Raw genomic sequence first — 24,767 nt, 5'->3', positions numbered from 1 at the left:
TACTACAAAATAGTCACTACTAGTAAGGGATTCAATGATCAAGATACAACATTGATTTGCCAAATGAAATTCAAACTTTGATTTCTAGTCATTTGAGTCAAGGCACAATTAAAGCATTGATGGTAGGGGGCTGCCATACAATCATGTCTATAGACACATGACACCTGTTTTTGTAAAATTATCTAGTTTTGATGCTTTTTTTAGCCATTTCCACCCCCCCAAAAATGGTCAAGTCTGAAATAGGATATTATCCTCCAGATTTCTTATGTTTTTCATGCACCATACCTTTTGAATAGTACGGTATGAATCCAAATGTGGGACATTCTGGACACTTTAGTAGAGAACCTATGCTTCATGCTATGCCTCATCATGATATTGCTTCTTTAGGCATGCATGTCACAAATGTTTTTGGTATGCAACTAGATAATACATGGAATGCATAGGTAAATGTATCCAAAAATATCATGGAATGCAAAATTTAATGCACAATCAATTGCAATGGTCATCGGTATGCAAACGGACATGTTCAGCAATGCATCTGATGCTTCCAGCATGTTTGGTGCACAAGGGATTAGGGCTGGTCAACAAGATGTGATGAAACCATACATATATACATACTAGCTCACATGACTAGGGCATCGAGTAGTGATCGCAAAGGCAGAAATACCAACATACAATACCCTTGATGAAAACAAAGTACTTTCAAGAACCAGTACATAACTGAGCTGTCTATCACCAGTGGAGTAGAGGTGCAATCTCCCCTTGAGCATCAAGGGGGATAAGTGGATTCTCTTGCTTTGCTGAGGCTAAATGAGCTAGATCCGAAGTTGGCTTCAATTGAAACATATCAAGGTGAAGCACAACACTAAGGATGATCTGCCAGGTCACCCTCCTCCATCCATTTGCATGTATAGGTGAAACAATCATGAAATTTCACCATGGCTCTAAAACTATACATTTGCAAGGCATGTGTGGAATATATGGAGCATACATGAACAGTATGCAATGTACATTTGCTGATGATGCAAGAGAAGTAAATTTCCACAAGTTATAGGTGATGTACAAATGATGTATATTTGCATGGGTTACTCGAGATGTATGTGATGGAAGTGATACATGTGATACCAATTTGCTATGAGGCATTGTTTATGATTGATCTACACACTATCTTGCTTTGGTGGTTGGAATAGTGTTGTTTTTGGCGGTTCATGTCTGTGAATGTAACTTGGTTATGTTGACTTGAAGTTTTAGCATGCCAAGGGCATCAATTGGGTCAAGCAATAGGTGCACATGTTATTTCATTATAATGTTGCATCTTTTGCTAGTGGTTACATATGCTAATAAATGGACATCTGACGAGGAGGAGGAGAAAGAAAGAAAACTGTTTCGCCTCCATCGGTTTGTTCTTGATCTCCTCCATATGTTGCTCTCATGTTTCATTTTATGTCTTTCAAATATTGACTAAATGGACACCTAACATGTTTTCTTTTCAGGTTCACAACATCTGATTGTATGCAGCTGCACCAGCACTTTGTTAAAACCGTTACCAAAAAATGAGTGGGTAAGAGTTCCAAGTGAAACCCATAATAGTCTAATGTGTACAATACTAGTCTTGAAAAAGGGGTGGCACTCTTTGCATCCTATAACCCTTGGAAACACAGGTATTATGTCTAAAATGTCAAGCAGGGTTATAACCTGGGGAAATGGGTTTCTGGGACTTTCCTTTTACAATTAGGAGTTCCTCTGCAGAGATGGGATACAAGGATTTAGAACTTAGTACCCTTGGAAAATGGAATATGTTCATGAGGTAGAGTGACTTACCACCCGTGACCCTACTAACCTCCTTTCTAAAACTAATTGTACAAAATCAACACTTTGAGATCAAAAACTTCTAGCTGCTGTCCTGTTACACCTAACCAGAGACATATGTTGCCATATAGCACATGGATTAAATTTCACACATTCATACATTGCAACTTTCCTTACATTCAATGGGTTGTTTAGTTCAATGTGAAGAACAGGCAAATTGCTCAGATTCAGAATTCACTCACATGAAGCTGTTCCCCCATCCATTGTTTGCTTTGTTCCGAGATCTTGTTCCGGTTTCGAGAATGAGTCCAATCCCAATGAAAGTGTACCAGCCGTGGAGTATCGCCTTGAATGTGTGTGGGTGCTGAGCGCACTATTCAATGACTTCCAATCACCCCGTGATGGGCGAGGCATTTGAAGAAGAGATAATTTCCTGTAGTCACAACAGTCATCATGTGGACAACACACCAGAATAATTACCGAGGGAAAGACTAAACTTAGATGCAATTATAATACCTTTGACCTTGAGTAGTCTTTTTGAGGTCTCTTTTCCTGTTAGTGACTGCTTCCTCTGCCATGCTGGACAATGATGCTTCTGTTTCTGCCTGGGAAACATCTCCTTCTGAAAGCTCACTTGATGTGTCCAGCTCCTTTTCTTGAAGCCAGTTATTTGCAGCCTCTGAGGTGTTACGGGTGGTATGAGACTCAAACTCATTTCCAATGGCTGTATCCTCCTTACTGGGTACAGATAGAGCTGCACTGTTTCTACTAAAAGAACCAGAGTCTACTTGCTTGGGTGCATTCATTGCATGAAACTGCCAATCTTTACCCATTTCACCTTTTACTTGTGATGACACAGCTACTGAATCGGATACACATGGTTGTGAACCAGTTCTTTCTACAAACGCCGTGTCCCAAGTGAATGACAAGTCATCAACAGAAGCAGTTCCAAACAGAGAAGAATCAGTACTGCTATGTAACCTATCAAGCCAATCTTTTGGCAGTGAAGCCCCAGACTCCATGGTTGAATCCTGCACAGCTCTTTTGTTTGCATCTTTCATATCAGCACCAATATCAGAAATCCTGCCTCCAGAAACACCAGTCCGTCCCAATTTTCCACCCTTGGCAGGTGCTTCTCTAGCTGCTCTACTTGGTGGCCCTTTTAGCTTTGTTGGTGAGGAGGGAGGGGATATACTTTCAGGTTCTCGTGTTGGCACCTCTTGAGGTAGCCGTCCCGTCAGCCGCTTCTACATACCGCAAAAGACCAATCAATGCAATACTAGTTGGAACAACTACTACCAAATAGCAAGACACTGGTTCAAACAACTACAATCAGGTTTGCAAACTCATGCTGGTATTTATTCAATATGATGAAACATTGTGATCTTACAAACCTAATTCCAACTAGCATACCACCACATTTCAATTTCAACACAAACAAAAAGTACTCCACATCGATTGCTGTCACAACACAAGAGAAAAGAACTTGTATATCCTTTTTCTTGAATTTCCATCTATTTGCCCATGGGCCACAGCATATTCATGCTTCACTTTACCTCAATAGTTGCATCAAGCCCATAGTTGCTAAGGGTTTCTGGAACAGAAGGTATGAAACGGGTTTCATAGGTTTCATATGAGTTTCATAAAATGTTAGAAACAGGTCTTGTTCGAGATGAAAAAATACATGAAAGTTTTATATACATATACTATATGACCCATGTGACGTAGAAAACACAAATTGACATTACTCATTATTCTTTAGCATCAATATTTGCATGCATCATGGTCCACTATCCGCGCCTAAAATCAACTTTACTTGTAAAAGGAGCCATCAATATAGGGGCAAGTAGTAGGAAATCATGGGCAGCATAATTGTCTAGGCCACTTTGAGCCACACATGAAAAGGTGAAACTTGCGATTTTCAATAAGAACACACACAAATCATGGGCAGCATAATTGTTTGAGCCACTTTGAGTCGCACGGGAAAGGGTGACACTTGCGATTTTAAATAAACACGCACACACACACACACACACTCTCTCTCTCTCTCTCTCTCTCTCTCTCTCTCTCTCTCTCTCTCTCTTTTTCGTAAAACACACACTCTCTCTCTCTCTCGCGTCAGAGTGAAGCAATGCGGAAGCGAATGACCGAGACAGAGTGAACCAGAGAGAGAAGAGAGTGTGAAAGAGACAGTGAAATGCAGAAAATCTGAGTGAAGAATGCTGTATAAGGATGCAGAATTATACACGGATGCAAAGAGAACATATGCATATGTCTCCACCTCAAGGATCTCGATCTCCATCAGCCCTAAGAGCAATCTCCACAGTCTGCAAGCTTAAATCTATGAGACACCAACTGCCAAGACTGCTGAAAACACAACCTATTTATAGGCTGAAAATAGTGTCTCATAATGATCAGGTCGGCTGCTGCATTTAATGCAGCCGGCTGATGCGGTCCACAACTGCTGCTTCAGTCCGACTGCTTCCACGTGGCACCAACGAGCAAGGCACTGCCTGCCAGTCCAAGGAATGACTCTTAACACCCCCTCTCACATCCTAGACAAGGTAATAGACGGAGGGATCTTGAACGTCGATGAAGTAAAGCCTGGCGAAGTGCCTTCGTAAACAAATCTGCAAGATTGTCTTCAGTCTTACAGTATTCCACATTGATGGTCTCATCCAGAAGCTTCTACATGATGAAGTGGTACTGGATCTCTATGTGCTTTGTCCGGGCATGGAATACGGGATTCCGTACCAAGGCAATGCAACTCTCATTGTCGCACTGCAAAATAGTAGGACAAGTCTGGGGATAGCCAAGCTCCTCCAACAACTGCCGAGAAGCCACACAGCCTCACATGTGGTAGAAGACACGGCCCGATACTCTGCCTCAATCGAAGATACGCCTATCGTGGGCTGCTTCTTGCTACTCCAAGAGCTAGCACCAATACCCAAGGTAAAACAATAACTTGTAGTAGACCGCCTGTGGTCCACATCACCAGCCCAATCTTAATCACTCCAACTTGCAAGAACAAGATCAAAAGCACCTGTACCTGCTAGATAGGAAATCCCAAGGTCAGAGATCCCCCTTAGAAACTGAAGTATCCTCTGAGCAGCCTACCAATGCACCTGCTGGGGTACACTCATGAACCCACCCAAGAGATATACAATAAAACATAAATCAACCCGTGTGTTGAGAAGCCAAATCAATGATCCAATCAGCTGACAGTAGCCGGTAGCATCCACCAAAGGAGAATCTGCGTGTGAAGTGTCCTTCCAATTCGGATCCATAGGAGTAGAAATGGACCAACAATCCTCCTCTCAAAAGTCACCAAGAGCTCATGGACATATTTTTGCTAAGAGATGAAAATCCCCTCGGAGTCTGATAAACTTTGTGGCCCGAAAAGAAATGGAGAAGTCCTAAATCCGACATCTCGAACTTCTGATGTAGTGCTGCCTGCGTCTCTTCGACCTTTTGGGCATGATCACCTGTAACAATCAAGTCATCAACATACAAAACAAACAACACACGACCACCCTCAAAACTATGCACATAAAGCTGCGGATCAACCCTAAAGCGCCGATATCCCAACTTTTCCTGGAAAAACTGTCAATCTTCTCATTCCAAGAACGCGGAGCTTACTTCAAGCCATTTAAGGCCTTCTTTAACCTATACACCTTCCCATCTGAAGAACCAAAACCAAGAGGCTGCTCTACATAGATCTCCTCCTTCAAATCACCGATCAAAAAGGCCAACCTCACATCCAACTAAAAGACAAGCCATCTCCTATGACCAGCCAAGGCAAGAGCAGCACAGATAGTCGCCATACGAGCAATAGGAGCAAAAGTATCATGGAAATCAACACCCCGACGTTGTGCAAAACCTTTAACGACAAGGCAAGCCTTGTGCTTGTCCAAAGAGCAAGCACCTTCTTATGAGAGAGACGAGATACAAGGTACCAAGTGCTATTCCGCTCAATAGCCTCCAACTCGGCTTCCTTCGCTTTCCGTCGATGATCACACTTTAAAGCCTTCTTCATTGATGTAGGCTTTCTATCTTGCATAACACGGGACATCAAACAGTAGTTAGAGCAAACAAGCTCCATAGTATGTGCCTAGTGCCACCGTGACCTCTGCGGTCCATCCTATGGTTGCCACTCCTCAAGGACCCCCTCAATCCTTGAATCTCGGAGCATGTTACGGGCCCAACGAGGAGGAGGCCGGATCTCGCCTCGTCAGCGCTCTCCACATCTGTTGAAGTTTCGAGAAGGTCCACCATCAACGAAGGACCAATCGGTTAGTCCGCTAGCTCGGAAGTAAGCTCCTCATCCGAATAAAAGTCCTCAAGAGACACAAGCTCGAGAGAAACAATCGTTGGGGCCGAACTAACACTGGGATCTCCAAGTATAGGGTGGTCCTCACCCCCCTCTAGAACTAAAACATCCACGAATTGAATGTCATGGCTCGTGTAGACATCCCGCTTAACAGGATCATACAATCGGTAGCCTTGGAATTGCGAGCTATAGCCCACAAACACTTGTCTTCTGAAAGCCGCTTCAAATTTGTCACGCTACGTCTTCAAAATGTGAACATAAGCATCACACCCAAAAACCCTAAAATAAGAAACGTCTAGCTTGGACCCAGAGTACGCCTCATAAGAAGTCATACCAACTCTAGCGAAAGCAAGGGAACGATTAAGGATGTGAACTACAGTAGCCACATCCCCAGCCCATAGACACTGAGGTGTCTGACAATGCTCCATCATGGTACGAGCCATCCCGATCACACTACGATTCTTTCGCTCCAAGATGCCATTCTCGTGAGGGGTGTTTGTATTGGAAAACTCTTGGTGAATACTATTAACCCTCGGACAAACAATGTGAAAAATCCAAAAAACCTAAAGCTGAAGACAAGGCCAAGTCAAAGGTGAAACGAAAGACGAAAGTGCGCCAAGAAAAATCTGGAAACATAAAAAGTGCAAAAAAGTCCTGAATCAAGGAGAGAGGCGCACAAGAAAAAGCGCAAGTCAATACTTTTGTAAAAGAGCACAAGTCGCACCATGATTTATTTTGTAACAGAGCGTCGGGCTCTCACCCGTGCAAATTGTAAAGCTAGATGGGCGGTAGGAAGGAAACTAGGAAGATAGGAGAACAATGGGAAAAATAGCCTAGGCCACGGCCGGCCATGTAAAAAAGGGGATAAGGGGATGACCGCCCAAAAGGGATTTAAGGTTTTGTATAAAAGGCAAAAAGTAAATGAAGAAGCTCATTCTTGTGTGTGGCCAAAGTAGCTCTCTTCTTCTTCTTCTTTTTCTTCTTCTTCTTTTTCTTCTTTTTCTTGCTTGCTTGAGCTTATACTTGAGAGAGGGAGTGTGAGAGTGTGAGGGAGTAAGTGTGTGAGGGTGAGGGATCATGGTAGAGAAGCTCTCCATCTTCTCCTCTCTTCTTCTCTTCTCTTGCTCGCGGCAATGGAGCTTGGAGCATGGAGCTTGAGGATCGAGCTTGCTTGACGCTTGCACTTGGATCGTGGAGCTACCAAAGTACTCGGGAGAGGAGGCAACTCAATCACGCATGGAGATAAGCTCACTACTTTCATAGAGAGAGAGAGTGTGTGTCAGCTATGCGAGAGGTAGCCACTAGTGCTCGACTTGAAACGCTTGAAAGAATAAGCAGTCCATGGGTCTTGGCGGTTGAGCTTGAGCTCGCCACTACATTTTGGTTCCGTTGCCGAGACCAACGGATTCAAGCCTTGAGTGCTTGTGCGCTCAGAATCGAGCATTGAACTAAGGTTTTTCCAAATCGGTGCTTGAGATAGATAGGTAGGAAGTGAGGCAATTTGAAGAGATATTCGATCTCCTTAGCAAGTAAGTTTTTGGTTTTTTGGATTTGAAAAAGCAGATTGGAGTAGTGTAGTGTTTACATTGTGATTTGGATGCATTAGGGTGGAAAAAAACACAGGAAAAAAAAAGAAAAACAAACATTAGGGTTTCTGCTATCATAACAAGGCAAGAGGGTTTGATTTGTTTGCCGATTTGTATTTTGGAGTTTATTTGCTATTCCATGTATATACAATTATTCATTAGGATCTATTCTTATATTTTGGAAGTTTGTGCAACCCCTCATAACCAAAATCATTAGAATTGAGTTGATTTTCATCATCCCTCAAAACTCATCCGTAGGAATCAAACACAATTACCATAGTCCAATTCCCAGAATCGGACTCGGCCAATCCGATTCCCAGAATCCGACGGTCCAATATTCGGACTTGGATATCCTAAAAACCCGTCCGATCAAACACACGGGATTCGTCCAATTCGGACACTCAAACAATCACACAATTGAACGCACGAAAATCAAACACTCCAAAATCGGACACATATTAGATCCTCCACACCTTCCCCAAGTACATTGGAGAGAAAATGCGTGTCGTGACAGGTCCTCCAAATTAGATCCTAGTGTAGTAACTGCTTTGCATAGCAGCATAAATTCTCACTTGCAAAACAACAACCAAAAGCCCATAATCAAACAAAAACAAACAGACACCCTAGAACCTCAATGGGCCAATCTAGCCAACAGGGGGAAAAAGGCTATACCACAAAAACATGTATTTGTTGCATTCGAACTGCACTAGTCAAAGCGGAGTGTAACAACATCAAGCTACAACTGCCAGGATGACTAGACATGACAGTCCTGACGATAGATGCACCTTGAACGGCACTGCACAGACGACCCAAGATATTAGTAGAGAATCCACATATGGTTGTGCAGTTGGGGACTTAAGGGCATGTATCAAAAGGCTTGAACTTATAAGCCAAGACCCGGAAGATGAAGACATAGTACCGCCTGCTTATCTTAGGGTCAAACTCACCACAAAAAGAGAGCACACTGTCGATGCTCTCATTGATGAAGGACCAGATTTTAATATCTTGACCTATGAAGCATGGAATCTACTAGGCCAACCAAAGCTCACATCGACTAATGCAACTCTTAATCCTTACCGGGGACACCCATAAGTACTTATAGGGAAGTACAAGATCCTTCAACCTTGTAACTATTGAAACAAAAAGCTTGCCTACCCTATTCCACGTTCCTCCAATAGTGCAAATTGTGGAAAGGAAACCCTCCTGGGAAGATCCTTTGAAAGGGCAACCAAGCGCGAGGCTGATTATGTAGCATAGAGGATACACTTGACACTAACCGGTGTGAGGATAGTCACAACCTTTAGCAAGGGTGACCTCATCAAATCTCCAGGGAAAGACAATGATAATCACAAGCACTTATAGGGAAGTGCAAGATCCTTGTAACTATTGAAACGGAAAGCTTGCCTATCCTATTCCATGTTCCTCCAATAGTGTGATCTATAGAAAGGAAACCCTCCAAGGAAAACCCTTCAAAAGGACGACCAAGTGTGAGGCCGATTATGTAGCACAAAGGATACACTTGACACTACCTGGTGTGAGGATAATCACAACCTTTAGCAAGGGTGACCTCATCAAACCTTGAGGAAAAGACAATGAATATTCTGACATACCAAGCAAGCCCAGTACACGAGAGCAAGGACTTGTTGAAAGAGTTGATACAAGCGCATATTGAATAGAGAAAACTAGTGAGCAAGGCCATGCTTGAAACAAGATGGTTAGGAGACAATGCCAAGGATAGCCTTTGGACATACAAATATTGTAGAAGACCGCAAAAGAAGTGCAAGCCTTATTGACGAAGGTATCGATGAAGAGCTAGCACAACGTCGTGATGGATATCCAAAATATTGCTACGTGCTCAAGGATATTACGCAGGTAACAGATGGAATTGGATACCAAAACCCCCTACTAAACCACCTCTGTCAACTAAAGTCCAGATCGTATCAAAAGCAAAGAAGCACATGAGAAAATCTAAATGAAAATCCAAGTCTCAAGTCAACAACATTGGAGTGATTGAGCCCCTCACAATTGAACTCAAGAAACCAAACATGACTATTCGAAAGGTAGTGTGCTTAACAAGCACATATCAGATGTAACTGTCGAGTATGCACAAAGACCACTAGTGCTCAAGAAGCTTTTGACTTTCCAAGAGGATAATGAGCACCACATGCACAACATTGCTCATGATAAGGCTGATTATTCAACAAAGCAAATGGCAGAATTGTCTAACAGCCACGAGCAAATCTTCCAAACAGTGCCAAGTCCACCTAGAAGTCCCAAATCTCCTACACCCTCTTTCCCTAAAAGGACACTGGAAGTGCAACAGCAGTCGTCAAGTGCAGTGCTTAATCCCAATCTCTATCTCCATCTGATCTTCCAAATATCCAAGGTGCAGGACATGACACCACCCCTAATTCTCAACCTAAGGATATGCTTGTACAATCCACCGTGACTAGCTCAACTAATACTTGAACTACACAAGTGAATGCGCAAAGGGCAACAAAAGACATGACCACTTTTAATCTCCCTAAGAACTTGACACCACAGTCTACCAACAGTAGCCAATCCATTGAACTAGCCGCTACTACTTCCAATCAAGAATCACAACAGTCACAGCCTTTGACCATGACGACACCCCTTGCAGAACGTGTCCTTAGTAATTCACCTACGAAAGAGATGTCGCAACCAACATCCTTCACACCTCGAGCAGTTCTAAAGCATCTAAAGCACCTAAAGCCTAGGTTTGAGGAGAAATCTCTTAAAGATTTGGCCAAAGAGATAGCTCATCTGACCAATGAACAAGAGATGAAGTGCATGATGAAGCTTGAACACAAGCTGACAGCCATCACACATGCATACATCCATGTGGACATCAAAAGGCCAACACCAGAGCACACAAAGCTCATAGCCTAACCCCTGACTTGGGATGAGGGGACGAGTAACAACATGTTAGCTCTTGCTAGGTAGTTATCACTGAAGAAGTTATAAAGGGCATCCCAAAGGCTAGTTATTGCGCTTGATACCCTCACACTATACTGCTCAATGTGAGACAAACAAGAAAAAGCTTGAAGCAATCAAACAAAAAGGAAAATGACAAGGTAACTTTGTGTAAAAATGGTACTCCCAACCAAAGTTTGGCAGCCGAAATTGGCCACCGACTAATGACACTCGTTAAGCAAAGAAAAGCCCTTTGGACAGCAATACATGATCCCGCATACGTTGCCCCGACCTCATTAAGAGTATTGGCAACGGTCCATGGGATCCAGCAGCTTTCTATCACTGTCTAAAAACATCCCTTGTACGATAAATTGCTTCTAGAAAAAGATCTACACGTGGCTAGCAAGCTAGGAGTAGGAAGCATGGTACTTGATGTTAGCGTATATGTCTTCTATCTCACTCAAGACCCTGCAATCCTAGATCTCTATGCTTCCCATCAATCCAACCCTATCTTCTTCAACTCGTTTCATCCAAGCCTACATGACAAGAACCCTAAATTGTCTCTCGATTCTACACTAGAGTCACCAAAACCTCCAGAGCAAGAGAGAAACATCCCTAAACACAACACCTGCTCTGATAAGAAGCAATGGAGACATGTTCCATGGATAAGGACAAGAGTCTAGAGCAAACGTTTGACGAGGAGTAACTACAAATGCAATCTGATGACTCTCCAAAAAGAGAGGCAGTTGTACTCTCACAACCTAGTGAGGCTATTCAACAAGCCGCAGCTATGTCCCATGAGGACAGACCAGAGAAAGAGAATGATGAGGCCCAACCAAGCACATCAACAGCTGACCTAGTTTAAGGTTCTCAATCTTTAAAGGATACACCTCGATTACCCAAGAAAAAGAGAAGAAAACAACAAAAACAACGGCAATTGCAAGTGGCTGTATGCTAAGAAGATTGAGACTAAGAGTGTTGAAGAGCTAAGGAATAAAGCATGGAGTCCACCCATGAATGAACCCATTGCCATCTCTCGTAGCGGCGGTGAAACCTCAGACACATCCATCTATTCTGATAAATCAAAGCAACCATTATCATCAACAGTTGCTTGCAACACTCAATCCATCAACTGCAGAACTTACATTGAACAATCAAGAGTAGATACAACACTATCACAACAGGTTGAGGAAACAATATCAGTCACATCCGAGGAGAACCATAACACAATAGCAACAAACCCTTAGGAGAAACATGAAAACCCCGAGAACATGAGCAATCCTAGCATTGACCAATCTTACTCATCTAGGCCGCCTGAGCCCCCAGCTATGCTAAAGCCTAGGGAAACTCCCAAAACCTTGCATGAGATAGCAACTGAGCAAGCCCTATCAAACATAGAAGTGTCACAAAGTGCTTGACCGAGTAGGATGCTAAACTCAAATTATTCGCACATGCCTATGTCCTTGCAGGTATGGTCACATTCCCTAGGGAGCAGCTTGAGAAATATTTCACATATCTGCTATCTTGGGAAGAGCAAGAATATCTTAACAAGCACTATGACAAGCTCCTATATGAACGTACGCAACTCATCTCTAACGAGAAAGCCAATGAACTATGCTTAACTGTGACATTCAACGAAACGCTTTGCCAACCAAATATCTTAGAGATAGAGCAACTAAAGCAATAATCAGAGGATCAAAGTCAATTTGAAAAACGTTGGTTTGAAAACTGTGCTACAATGGCCAAACTTGGAGCCCGGCTTATGACAATCTCAGAGGAGCGACTCGCCCAATTGCGGTCTCAAAGAGACCCGACCTATGTGGCGCCAACTTCCTTTCGAGTACTAACTACCGTTCGAAGTACAGACTTAGCTGGAACTAGCCAAGAGAGCTCTTTGATTGATAAAATTCTCACTGAGGAGAAGCTACATGTTGCCAATAGACTCGAACAAGGCACCATGCTACTCGATGTTGCAAAATATCTATTGTTACTGAGTAGGCTGCTACGATTACTAGATATGTATGCCACACTCTAGTACAATCCCGAGTTCTACAATTGGTTTTTATCCTCACGAAGTGACATGGATTCATAAATATATACATAAATAAACAATGTGTTTTGTGACTATATATAAATAATACTAAAAGAAGCAAAGTCAATACACACACAAGCAATGATAATCAAGCGCAGGTGATATACATCGAAGTCATCACTATGGGATTCAAATAAGTGATGTCTTTTTGATCTGCACCTCTTCATTATGGCTGAAGCATATGACTTGCATGTACTCTCATAATTTGCCAAGTGAATGCAGGATGACACAGGTCTCTATACGAAAGCATTCAATATCCAAGACCACCAACCCCACAAAGAACCATTATGGAGAAAGCAACAGAAATACCAAGAAACAAAGAGTCATGATGGAAGCCCCGCTAGAAGAGAAAATCAACCTTGCAGAAAGCACACAGTACATTTGAGTATGGCCCAAAGCATAGTCATTAGCTACTCTCTCTTTCTTGGCCAAACTCTACATCTGGGTAGGAGCCACAATTCCAACAATGACAAACTTTCTTCATTAACCAGAATTCAATTCGCTATATGTTGTCCCTTGTCCATACATAGCTCACTCCAATTGCTAGCTCAATTCTTCCGATGTCTCACATGTTACAAAGAGGTTTGCAAAATCTCAAGTGTATCTCTTCATCTCAACAACTATTCCTCTAGCATCGAGACTACTAACACAATCATCTGTATAAAATCCATTTTTCACAGCCTTTGGATCTCGACATTTCTCAATCCAAATGAAAGGCTGATAGCCTCAACGTTTTGCATTGATTCTATTCATTTTATCCTTTTTTTTTTTAAGAAAAAAAAGAGAAAAAAAAAGGAAAAAAAAAAGATACCCACGATCACAGCACAGCACCTAGGGATCCTCACATTACGTACATCCAGTGACCTTGGTCGGCTAGCTCTGTCCCTAGTCTCCTAGCCCTTTATACATCCCCCACAATTGTTTAGGGCACATCAAGGGCAGGACATACCTAGGAAGCTCGTCTCACCTATGGTTAGCCTTGTCACCTTGAACCATTTGCACAATTCCTTTTCGCACTTCATCTCAGTGCCATCGCAATCAACACTGGTAAGCAAGGCACAAAAGGCCATGGAAAATACATCGTACTCTCAAACAATATAAGTAGCCACCAGCTTCCAAAAGCTAAGGCATCAATCAGCTCAATTATGCTATATCATGTTGTCAAAATCACAAATGATGTCTCAAGAAGCCTTCAAGTGTACTTCTCCTCAACATCAACAATTTTTTCCACCCCATTGAACCCTCACTTCATCCACACATTGCTACAAGGAACCAAACCAACAGTCTTCTAACTACGTAATATCTAAGTATACACGTGCACTCACATAATATCTGCACCACAATCTATACACACTTTGGGTCTTCAAGTGCAGGACAATGCTCTCAGCTTGCTTAGAGTTCGACCTATCTCCCAAATCAATCAAACTACGTCTCGTGCATGATAAGAAGACTAGCACTATCCCCTAGGAAGAAACCATATGAGAGGTTTTCGATTGCAAGTATTGAAAACCCCAGCCAAAGTACCGTCAAATTTTCAAACACTCAACTCTGAACTCTTGTCCTTTATCATCGTGCAAGCCCACTAAAGAATCGTCACGCGCAGAATCCCTAGAACACCAACACCTCTACCAGTCATGAGTGCAACTCCGAACAAAGAACAACCCTATCACCAACTCCGACAACCCTATCACCAACCAATCAGGCCAACAAAAAGCCACCGACGACCTGCATTCGCATCACCATCAAAACTCCTCCAAGGCAAACCACAGCAATTCCTTCCACCCACGTCTTCGGTGCATGCCAAAGCCCACTACCTACGACAGAGAGTGCCATGGGACTTGCACTCGTCTAGGAGGGGGGTAATGTTAGCCCTCAGACGAACAATGTGAAAAATCCAAAAAATCTAAAGCAAAAGACAAGGCTGAGGTAAAAGTGAAACGGAAGACGAAGATGCACCAAGAAAAATCTAGAAACACAAGATGTGCAAAAAAGTCCTAAATCAAGGAGAGAGGCGCACAAGAAAAAACACAAGTCAATACTTTTGTAAAAGAGCACAAGGCACACCATGATTTATTTTGTAAAAGAGCGTCAAGCTCTCACCTATGCAAATTGTAAAAGTAGATGGGTGGTAGGAAGAAACCTAGGAAGATAGAAGGACAGTGGGAAAAGGGGCCTAGGCCACGACCAACCATGTAAAAAAGGGGATAAGGGAATGGGTGCCCCAAAATGGATTTAGGGTTTTGTATAAAATGCAAAAACTAAATGAAGAAGCTCATTCTTGTGTGTGGCCAAAAGTAGCTCTCTTCTTCTTCTTCTTCTTCTTCTTCTTGCTTGCTTGAGCTTATGCTTGAGAGAGAGTGTGTGAGAGTGTGAGAAAGTGAGTGTGTGAGGATGAGGGACCGTGGTGAAGCTCTCCATCTTCTCCTCTCTTATTCTCTTCTCTTCTCTTGCTCACGGCAATGGAACTTGGAGCGTGGAGCTTGAGGATCGAGGTCGCTTGAAGCTTGCACTTGGATCGTGGAGCTACCAGAGTGCTCGAGAGAGGAGACAACTCAATTGGGCATAGAGGTAAGCTCACTACTTTCATAGAGAGAGAGCATCGGCTATGCAAGAGGTAGCTATTAGTGCTCGGCTTGAAACGCTTGAAAGAATAAGCGGTCCGAGGGTCTTGGTGATTGAGCTTGAGCTCGCCACTACAAATACCACGATCTACACAAAACCGAGTAAACTTATTAGAAACAAATTCTCCACCCTTATCTCATCGTAAGGTCTTCAACTGCCACCCCGATCGGTTCTCCTTAAAGAGCAACCAATCCTTGAAGTTGAAGAAAGCCTCCCACTTCAGCTTCAAGAAATAGGCCCATATCATCCTGTTGTAATCACCTACAATGAGCATGAAATACAAGCTCCATTGAAGGGATTCCTTCCTCATTGGTCTAGAAAGATCGGTAGAAACAAGCTCTAAGGGTGTGGAAGACTTCCTCGAAGCCTTGCTAGAAACAACGTCACAAGTCTACTTCCCACGGATGCAAGCTACACAAGGCTTTTGACTCACCACAATATCCGACAAACCTTGAACAAATTACTCCTTATACACCCTTCGAAGGTAATCATAATTGAGGTGGCCAAACCGAGCATGCCAAATCTCGGACTAAGTTTGAGAGGTAAGAAAATGATAAGTCAAGGTAGAAAAAGACCGCAACTTGTAGACTCCATTCTCCTCATAACCTAAAGAAAGAACTTGTCTCGATCCGCGATCAAGAATCCAAATAGAATCCACGTCATATTCGACCAAGAGACCGAGGGCACAAATCTTGTGCACCGAGAGAAGATAATACCCCAAAGCCGGCACATAAAGTACCTCAAATGCATAGACACCACCAGGCCCATGTGGAATAAGATGCATGTTGCCCCATCCCTGAATAGGAATAGACGAACTATCGCCTATAAGAATCTGCCTATCAGAAGGCCGCAAAGGAGTAACACTTGCGGAAAAAGGAGCGATATGCCTAGAGGCACCACTGTCAACAATCCACTCCCAAGTAAATAAAGCCGTCAACGCAGCATCAAAAGCCGGCAAGGTTGAATCCTCAACCACCTCCACATGGAGAAAAGTAGCTGGTGAGGGAGCAGCCACCGCTTCGGAATCCTTTGAAGATTTCTCCTTCTTCTCCTTATCAGGGCAATCCTTCTTCCAGTGATCTATTTTGCCACAAATGTGACAAGAAGACTAGCATCTTTGTTTTTCTTAGATTTCTCTTCCTTCTTCTTCTTTTGATCCTTCCCCTTCTTCTGAGAGAATTGACCAACCAAAGTCTCAAATTTCGAAGCATTGGTTCCTTTTAGTAGCTCTTCTTGGTCCAAGACCATAGAAACCAACTCTTTCCCACCAAAGAGTCTCAAACCGCCTTGAAGCAATCAAGGCGGAATAAAAACCACTGAAGCGAGGCAGTAACTGTGAAAGGAGAGTTATCGCCATGTCTGCAGAAGTAATCACCTTCCCTGCATTTTGAACTTGCATCTAAAGCTACCTTAGCTTGTAGATATGCTCCCGCATGGATAATGACTTGTTGACACTCATGGTCCTCATTTGCACTTCCAAAGAAACTTGCTTCATGACGGTCATCTGATTATATATCTAATCCAACTCCAACCATATCTTCCTAGCGACCGTCAAATGCTCTATATGAGAGATAACACCTATAGTAAATGAGAGAGATAAAAACGAGCGAATGCGAGCATTGAGTTTATCCCAATGTGCATGAGCCTTTGCCAACTCCGCCTTCTCACTCGAAGAGAGTCTGGACTCATCTCGAGAAGAAGGACAATTGACGGCCTCCATAACAAGCTCTACCAAATCATAGGACTCCAATATGGCAAGCATCATGGCCCACCAGATGCAGTAGTTCTCACCATCGAGCTTTTGATCTGAAAGAAGAGTTGGTAGGATGGGCACCTTCCAGTCCATGATCACCTGAAACTCTATCTCGGCCTTAGAAGAAATCTTCACCTACAATGCCTAGACAAAAACATAAAAAACAACCCCCTTTGGCTATGAAAATATAGCCTGCTAGGGTTGTTTCCTCATCCCACTCCTCCTCCACCCGCCGAAGGCAATGAAAATGTAAAATCTACACTTGAAGGCCCAAAATGCAACCTTCTTCCTTCTCTAACAACAAAAACAACAGCAGCTTTAGCAAATCTTCTCTTTTCTCGCATGCCCACGCTTGCCTCAGCCTTGTTCTGATGCGCAACCCACCTACTCGCACTTGAACGCTGAAAATGCAACCTTGTGTCACGCTGAAAACTCCTCTTCATATGGGTCCACCCTAGGTCACTCCTCCCATACTCTCATACCATGTCAAAGTGAAGCAATGCAAAAGCGAATGACCAAGACAAAGAATGAACCAGAGAGAGAAGAGAGAGAGTGAAAGAGACAGTGAAACGCAGAAAATCTGCAGTGAAGAATGTTGTATAAGGATGCAGAATTATACACGGGTGCAGAGAGAATATCTGTGTATGTCTCCACCTCGAGGATCTCGATCTCCATCAGCCCCAAGAGCAATCTCCGCAGTCTGCAGGCTGAAATCTGTGAGACCCCAACTACCAAGACTGCTGAAAACACAGCCTATTTATAGGCTGAAATCAGTGCCTAAAAATGATCAGGTCGGCTGCATTTAATGCAGCCAACTGATGCAGTCCGACTGCTGCCACATGGCAGCCTGCCACGTGGCACTTGCCAGCATGGCATTGCCTGCCAGTCCAGGGAATGACTCTAACATCTCTCTCTCTCATAATGACTAATTGTATCAATTAGATGAGAAATACCACAGTCACAGCAGAGAAGAAGAAGAAACTACCGTATGCAAAACAACTAGATCCTCCCTAGAGAGTGCCAGCGTCTTGGATAAGGTCCAATTGCCAATGGAGAAGACCCCTGAGCCTACCCACATGACTTTGAACCCCTAATGGTGAATCAAAGACGAATGCATCCCAAGTGACCTAGTTGGTGCCAATAGCCCCAATCACACACACACACACTCTCTCTCTCTCTCTCTCTCTCTCTCTCTCTCTCTCTCTCTCTCTCATGTACATGTCCACATATACACATTTGCACATGCAAGCACATGTATGTATATCTCAGATATCCTTATGGAGTTCCTTTTGCAAGCAACCAACTGCAACTTGACAATGTATAAACAACAACTATTTTGCGACTCATGGACCTTCACACTTGCATGATCCTTTGAGCTTAGTTTAACGCACCCATTGTGATGGATCACTACATGTCAATGTCCATTCTAGTTAAAAGGCTCGCGTTGTAGCTCCCAAGTCATTACATGAAGTATGAATGAATAAGTTTTAAATGATGAATCAATAAGGTTTACCTATAGCCAATGGAATCTTGTGTTTTCACTACTTCTTACCTTTTAAATTTAGGAAGATTTGATCTTTCTCTGAAGGATTTGATCTCTTCTCTCAAGGATTTAGCGATGAGCAGTGGGACTTGTATTGCATCCCTGTAATTGGGTGTTTGGCAAGCCAAAATTCTCATATCCTCTCCAACCGCCTATGAAGATATTGTTCCACTTTCTGCGTTTCTAGGGAGGTTGGCACAACCAGGTTACTCAGAATTTCTTTATTTCTAGCAGTATTGTGTCAACCGGTTGAGGCAGACAGGCGGCGACGGCTGAGATCATGAGTCAAACCCATTCCACTGTTGGGTGATGAAGCTCATAAATAAGGACCAGCCTCTAAGGTGGATGGAACTCCATGACGTGCGTGCGCCACCAGAAGGGGGGGGAGGGAGAGAGAGAGAGCTTGCACATACACAAGCTTAAACTACATAATAGATTGGGCAATATAAGTGAGATATGAAAGAATAAAGGTAGAGCCTTATTTTATAGGCCTAGCGATGACCCCTAACACTAACCCTAAACTTATACACACTAGAATGTGTTCACACACTAAGGCATGTGCAGGCATGAAGTTCATAGATAAGTAACAATTTCCAGTCGTTTATATTTCTTCATTTCAGAAACTCCAAGCAAACATTGCAACATTGTGTATTATGAGGAATGCCTGCCAGAATATGGAGCCTTACAGCAGTCCTGTAGGAAACTAGCTGCAAGTTCCTGGACCAGTGTAATAGGTGAGAGTGCAAACCCACCTGGATAACGGCAGTTTGACACAAACATAACAGGCATAGATACACCAGGTGTCCTGAAACCCCTACTACGAACCAGACAAAGGCCAGGATGGGCAGAGCACAGACAGATGTGGAACAGGTGGCAGAAAGGCTCAGGAACTGACATGAAGGATGGCAAGGCAACAGCCATCTAGTGCAGGCAGACAGCAACAGCAGGCAGGGCCAGGAGCACAGCTTTGTCAGGTCTGCAAGGCCCCAAGTCAGACCTGACTGCATTCTACAGTACAGTAAAAAGCCTTTCACCTACATGTTAGTGTAAAATATTACACGGCGCAGCGAACAGAATCTGAGAAAGAGATAGAGAGTACACAACAGATAAGAGGAGAATCAGTAAATTCTTTAACTCCAAACAACTGATACAAAGATGGCTCTGTCCACCCGTGCGCTTCCACTATGTGAAGCTTAGATGGCGATCTAGACAGAAGATAGGTGAAGAGCTTAAGACTAGCTAGAACAACAACTCTGACTGGGTGAAAGATGAGTGTATGATGGCTGCGAAGGGGTTTAGCTTTTATAGCCCGCGAAGGTCGTTAGGTCGGCCTGCTGACCGACCTACCATATGAGCCTCCACTAGTCGACCAGGGAATATTCCCTTTACCATATGAGCCTCCACTAGTCGACCAGGGAATATTCCCTTTACCATCGGGCCGGGGGCGCTGCCCCCGGACCCCCGCCAAGGGAGCCGCTGGCCCCCCTGGGACCCCCCAGCCAGGGGCCGCTTCCGCGGCCCCCGGACCCCACAATAGGGGCCCCTTTTACCACGCAACTCAATGCAATGTGCCTCGAGTTGCTACCAGCTTAACCACTCCGTCTAACCCAAAGATCAGACCCACAACAGTCACCTTTTTGCCATCCGGTCACATAGACCTCATCTGATATACAAGTCAGGACTCAACCAATGTCCGGGCTCACATTTGGCTTCTCCTCATAATGGGGGCCTTACAACTTTGAGCACCATGGATCATTGGTAGCACCTAATGAGGGTGGGGCATTGATCATATCTAACAGTTAGAAGCAGTGAATGATGCAGACTGTGCAGCAGGAAAATATAGCGGACTAGGGCAGTGCCCCAAGTAGATGGGCTATTCCAGCATTATTTTGAAGGGCAAAAACCACAGATGAAGGAAAAAGCTGTTTAAGGATCCTTAGTACACTCAGCTACTGTTGCATGTACACTGATTGAGAGTTACATTTTGCACTTGTGTATTCTTACTCTTCTTCAAGTTGTGCATTTAGGAGGCAACATCTAATATGTGCATAACAGCATCGATAGTTACTATGAGCAGAAACTGATAAATCAGGTCTCAAAAACCTCCAGGCTGAAGACTTCAAGAAACAGAAAACATGCATGATTTTAACTACCTCCTTATGAGATGATGTATCAAGTGTTTGCCGCCTCATTTTCTGTTGCTGTGCTTCCACAAATAGTTTTTTGGTCCTTTCAAGACCTGACAGGCTATCATAGCTGGATGTCTTCATTGATTGCAAGCGACTAATCTCTCCATCCTTTTTGGCCACTACTTCTTTCAAAACAGAGATCTGCAAAATCCCATCAATTCACACCTGATCTTCCAAATGGTAAAACTTCATGAAACATCACATCCAAAAATTGTGCAATGAGAATTTAAGAAGACTCAAGCTTCCATGCAGTCAACTCCATTTAAAAGGAGGCATTAGATGCACCTGCTCTTTCAAGTCTCGCACTTCCCTGCTCTCTTTGTTGCTTCGTGCAGCACCAAGCTCCACAGATGCAACTCTTTCCGCAAACTTTAGGGTGCTTAGAGTTTCTCCATATGATTCTACATCCGGACTAATATGAACAAACATCAAAGTTTTGGCCTGTCCACCTGAATAATAAAACCAATGTGCCATTAGGTCTCTTCAAGGACACAGTAAGGTTACCCAAAGAGGATAGATGAATGAACGTGGTTTTTTCTGCCTCAAACATCAAGGATTGTGATAGCTAGATGCACACTACGCAATCCAGTAAACAAGCAGCAGTAGGTGTACCAGACCTAAAGAATCCTGAAGTAACTGTGTAAGTTTGCTATTCCGATAAGGCACATGAGCATTCTTCTGGGCAAGAGCAGAAACAACATCCCCCAGGGCAGAAAGTGACTTATTTATATGCTGAGCCTCTTTGAGCCTGTCTCCTGTTGCTTCTGATCTGACAACTCTTTCACTGCCAGCAAGATCCACAAGATGCAGACACCCCCGTAGGACAGAACCTGAAGCTAGCTCTGTGCCTTGTACATGGACTGTCAATACACTGCAACATCACAATTTTATCCATGTCACTTATGAACATTGCATGATCCTTCTATAGCATCAGATGCAGACGTACCTGTGCGAGCGACTGCTGCGCTCATTCAGTGCAGTTGCACCAATGACTCTGTTCTTTTGGCCAATCTTCATGAGTTCAAAAACATCTGAGGATGAATTTACAGGTAACATACAAGCGTCAGGCACATTGAGGCCATTCAGCTGAGAATTGTTTCGTATCTCCAGTGTTTGAAAGTTAAGGAAAAATTTTGCAGTCATTTGAGTGTACAAAACAAGCAACAAAGCTACATCAACCTGATAGTTCTGAAGGACTGAACAAAAAGGAACTTTGAAAATACTGAGGAAACCAATTCCTTGGAAATTTTCTTATTTCACTATTAAGCTTGGTCATTAACTGGTAAAACATAGCAAACATCCAAACTAGCAAATCAGCAGGATATCGTCTGTTCGCAGCATCCACAAAAAGGAGATCTCGGACCTGTTCATTGTAAATTTCTATCATCTGAACCCCCACTTCATACTTCAATACATCCTTTCTACTCTGAGAAATCTGAAAAAGATCATTGAGGGCTCGGTAATTCACCCCCCAATCCTGCTGTGACAAGCTGTTTGGCCCACTCTGGCAAAGCAAAAAAAGGGCACCATGAGTCTTTTTAAATTACCTGCCTGAGGTGCACATATATGGCAAATGCCAACTTAAATATGGAAACCAGATACCCTTATCCATATGTTTCTTATAAATCTACTCAAAACTTGATTGTGCAAGATTATTTGTACTAACCATTGTGTAAGTTTTCCCAGACCCTGTTTGACCATAGGCAAAAATGCAGACATTGTATCCATCCAAAACAGACCTGATCAAAGGTTGTGTATCCATAAACACTTCTTCTGTAATGCAGCAAGCATTGGGCAGCAATACATCAGCTATGGAGTAATTTTTCAAACCATGTATTCAACATGCACAGTTTTATTAAAATTAGCCTTTTGATAGGATCTTCGTTAAGCTTTTCATTCTTAAATTTTCTAATCAGGTCAACGCATTAAATAAAGATGGTCTACCTACATTCTGCAGTAAATCAAAGAGCCATTATGTACATGGCTGTTAACCAACCTTGTGTGGCAGATGTCCCAAAAACTTTGTTGAAATTAAACATACGCCGGCTGTCTTTCCCTTGTCTTGCTGGATTGGATATCAGAATATCACCAGTTTCACCTACAAACTCCACAGAGCTCTCTCTGGCAGGCTGCCCTGGAAGGAAAGGCCTGACTCTGCAATAAACTCGAATGTTACCTGCAGTTCCAGTAAAGATCCACTATTAGGCAAGTATCAGGCACCTCCATCGTGTCACTGAATGCCACACAAGATCATTGTTTGAGTATATAAAGGTAATATTGTTTGCTCAATGCTCCAAACAATTCACCTTTGAGATCTTGAACTTCGTTGTACAGTTGCCGATTTTCTGCAAGTACCCTATGATAACCTGAAGCTGCTTGCACCAAACCCTGAAGCTGGTATTCTGTATCCATGAGACAGAAAACAGGTCACTGAACACAAATTAAAGTTTTGTCAATTTTAAATATGATGATTCTTTTTTAGCATCAACCAGACTCTTTAGAGCCACTGATAATTCAAAATAGTGTGTATTGAAGATCTCTGAAGGAAGGATATCTACATCCAGAACTAACTTACCAAGAAATTCTGCCTCTTCTTGCCAGGCATCCTGCAAACAGATGATTTCATGCTTGGTAGCCTGCAGTCCAGATTTCATATCCTGCATGGACAAAAGAGTAATTACCCATTCTAGCAAAGCCAATATATCTATAGCATCTTTTGCATAGAAAGTGTACCTTAAATGAGTGAAGCTGAGTATCAACAAATAAACCATATTGTTGGTTCTTCTTTTTCAAAGCTTGCTTCTCTTCTAGTGAGGATGTCTCAATTTCTATCATTCGCTTTTTAGATTCTGCGAGCTGTACCTCCAAGTCATGCAGCTTTTCTTGTAAGTTTTTTTCTAATGTTTCCTTCTGAAGTTTTAGCTGTTCCAACTGTTGCTGATCCTTTTGCTTGACATTATCTAGCTCTTTCTGTAAACTCTCTGCCTTCATTTTGAACTCGTCTCTTTCCTTCAATAGCTTTTTTGTCTGAATTTCCTTGCTAGTTTTATCCTCTTCTGCTTGTTTTTTTTCCATCTACAATCATAATAGAATTGAGAACAATACAAAAAGTAAACTGTTCATGAGCTATGGTTGTACCATACAAGCATAACAGAGAAACAGCATGCTAATAAGGAACTATCATGTAACACACTGGAACATAATAGCTTTTAAAACACGCCAAAACGGTCTCAATACACAGAGTCTTGAACGAATTATTTTAATGAATATGAAGAACAGTTTAGACCATTGCTGATGTATCAAACCATAGTTCAACGAGCATAGCTAAAAGATTGCTAAATAACTTCTTGAAGAGCAAATTAAATTGTGAAGAAACATTATGCATCCAAAGCATATTTATGGAAAATGAGAAACAAAAAAGGAAGAGGAACACAGAACAGGAACAGAAACTGGAGTTTTGGAGAGTATCCAGTAAAATTATCAAAAGATCTTTAAAGAGGCTTATGAGGGGAAATCCTGGAAAGATCAAAAGAGCTGGTTGATCTGCAAATGTGTCTTGGCATTTTTGGGAAAAGCTTTAAAAAGCAAATTAAAGGGCTTCCATACCTTATTTTGAACATGATATGGAAGGTTTATTCAGTCTAAAAATGCAGCCAGACCTAGTAGCATTGTTCAAAGATGGCAATTTGCATGCCTACTCATACAAAGTCTGATTGACAACAAATACATTCATGGCTTGGCTACAAGCTAATCAAAGGACCTCATTTGGCAACATGCATACTTGATATCTATAATGAAAATGATGTTGGTGATGGAAAAGGATAATCCCAGTGTTCTTTGTTAGGCATGCATTGAGATTCTTGAGCCCAAACAATTGCTTGGAGACGGTTTGTCATGAGGACGTGAAAT

General features: G+C 42.8%; 1 protein-coding gene across 1 annotated transcript in view; it reads right to left on the bottom strand.

The window, feature by feature from the left end:
• LOC148015349 (kinesin-like protein KIN-14C) overlaps window positions 1–24,767 on the bottom strand; it is a 111,188-nt gene that overhangs the window by 19,663 nt on the left and 66,758 nt on the right. The window contains exons 10-21 of the mRNA XM_087664882.1: window positions 23,592–23,933; window positions 23,434–23,515; window positions 23,165–23,260; window positions 22,855–23,034; window positions 22,525–22,631; window positions 22,184–22,362; window positions 21,805–21,969; window positions 21,476–21,729; window positions 21,144–21,307; window positions 20,823–20,999; window positions 2,326–3,056; window positions 2,052–2,242 (exon numbers count right to left, since the gene is read on the bottom strand). Coding sequence (XP_087521008.1) covers window positions 2,052–2,242; window positions 2,326–3,056; window positions 20,823–20,999; window positions 21,144–21,307; window positions 21,476–21,729; window positions 21,805–21,969; window positions 22,184–22,362; window positions 22,525–22,631; window positions 22,855–23,034; window positions 23,165–23,260; window positions 23,434–23,515; window positions 23,592–23,933 — 2,668 coding nt within the window. The remainder of the gene's footprint in view (window positions 1–2,051; window positions 2,243–2,325; window positions 3,057–20,822; window positions 21,000–21,143; window positions 21,308–21,475; window positions 21,730–21,804; window positions 21,970–22,183; window positions 22,363–22,524; window positions 22,632–22,854; window positions 23,035–23,164; window positions 23,261–23,433; window positions 23,516–23,591; window positions 23,934–24,767) is intronic.

This window comes from Lygodium microphyllum, chromosome 24 (genome assembly GCF_053477565.2).
Source record: "Lygodium microphyllum isolate KBCC chromosome 24, Lygodium_microphyllum_v1.1.10, whole genome shotgun sequence".
NCBI lineage: Eukaryota > Viridiplantae > Streptophyta > Polypodiopsida > Schizaeales > Lygodiaceae > Lygodium > Lygodium microphyllum.
The sequence above is the reverse complement of the archived record's forward strand: the minus strand, read 5'-3'. Positions and strand labels throughout refer to the sequence as shown.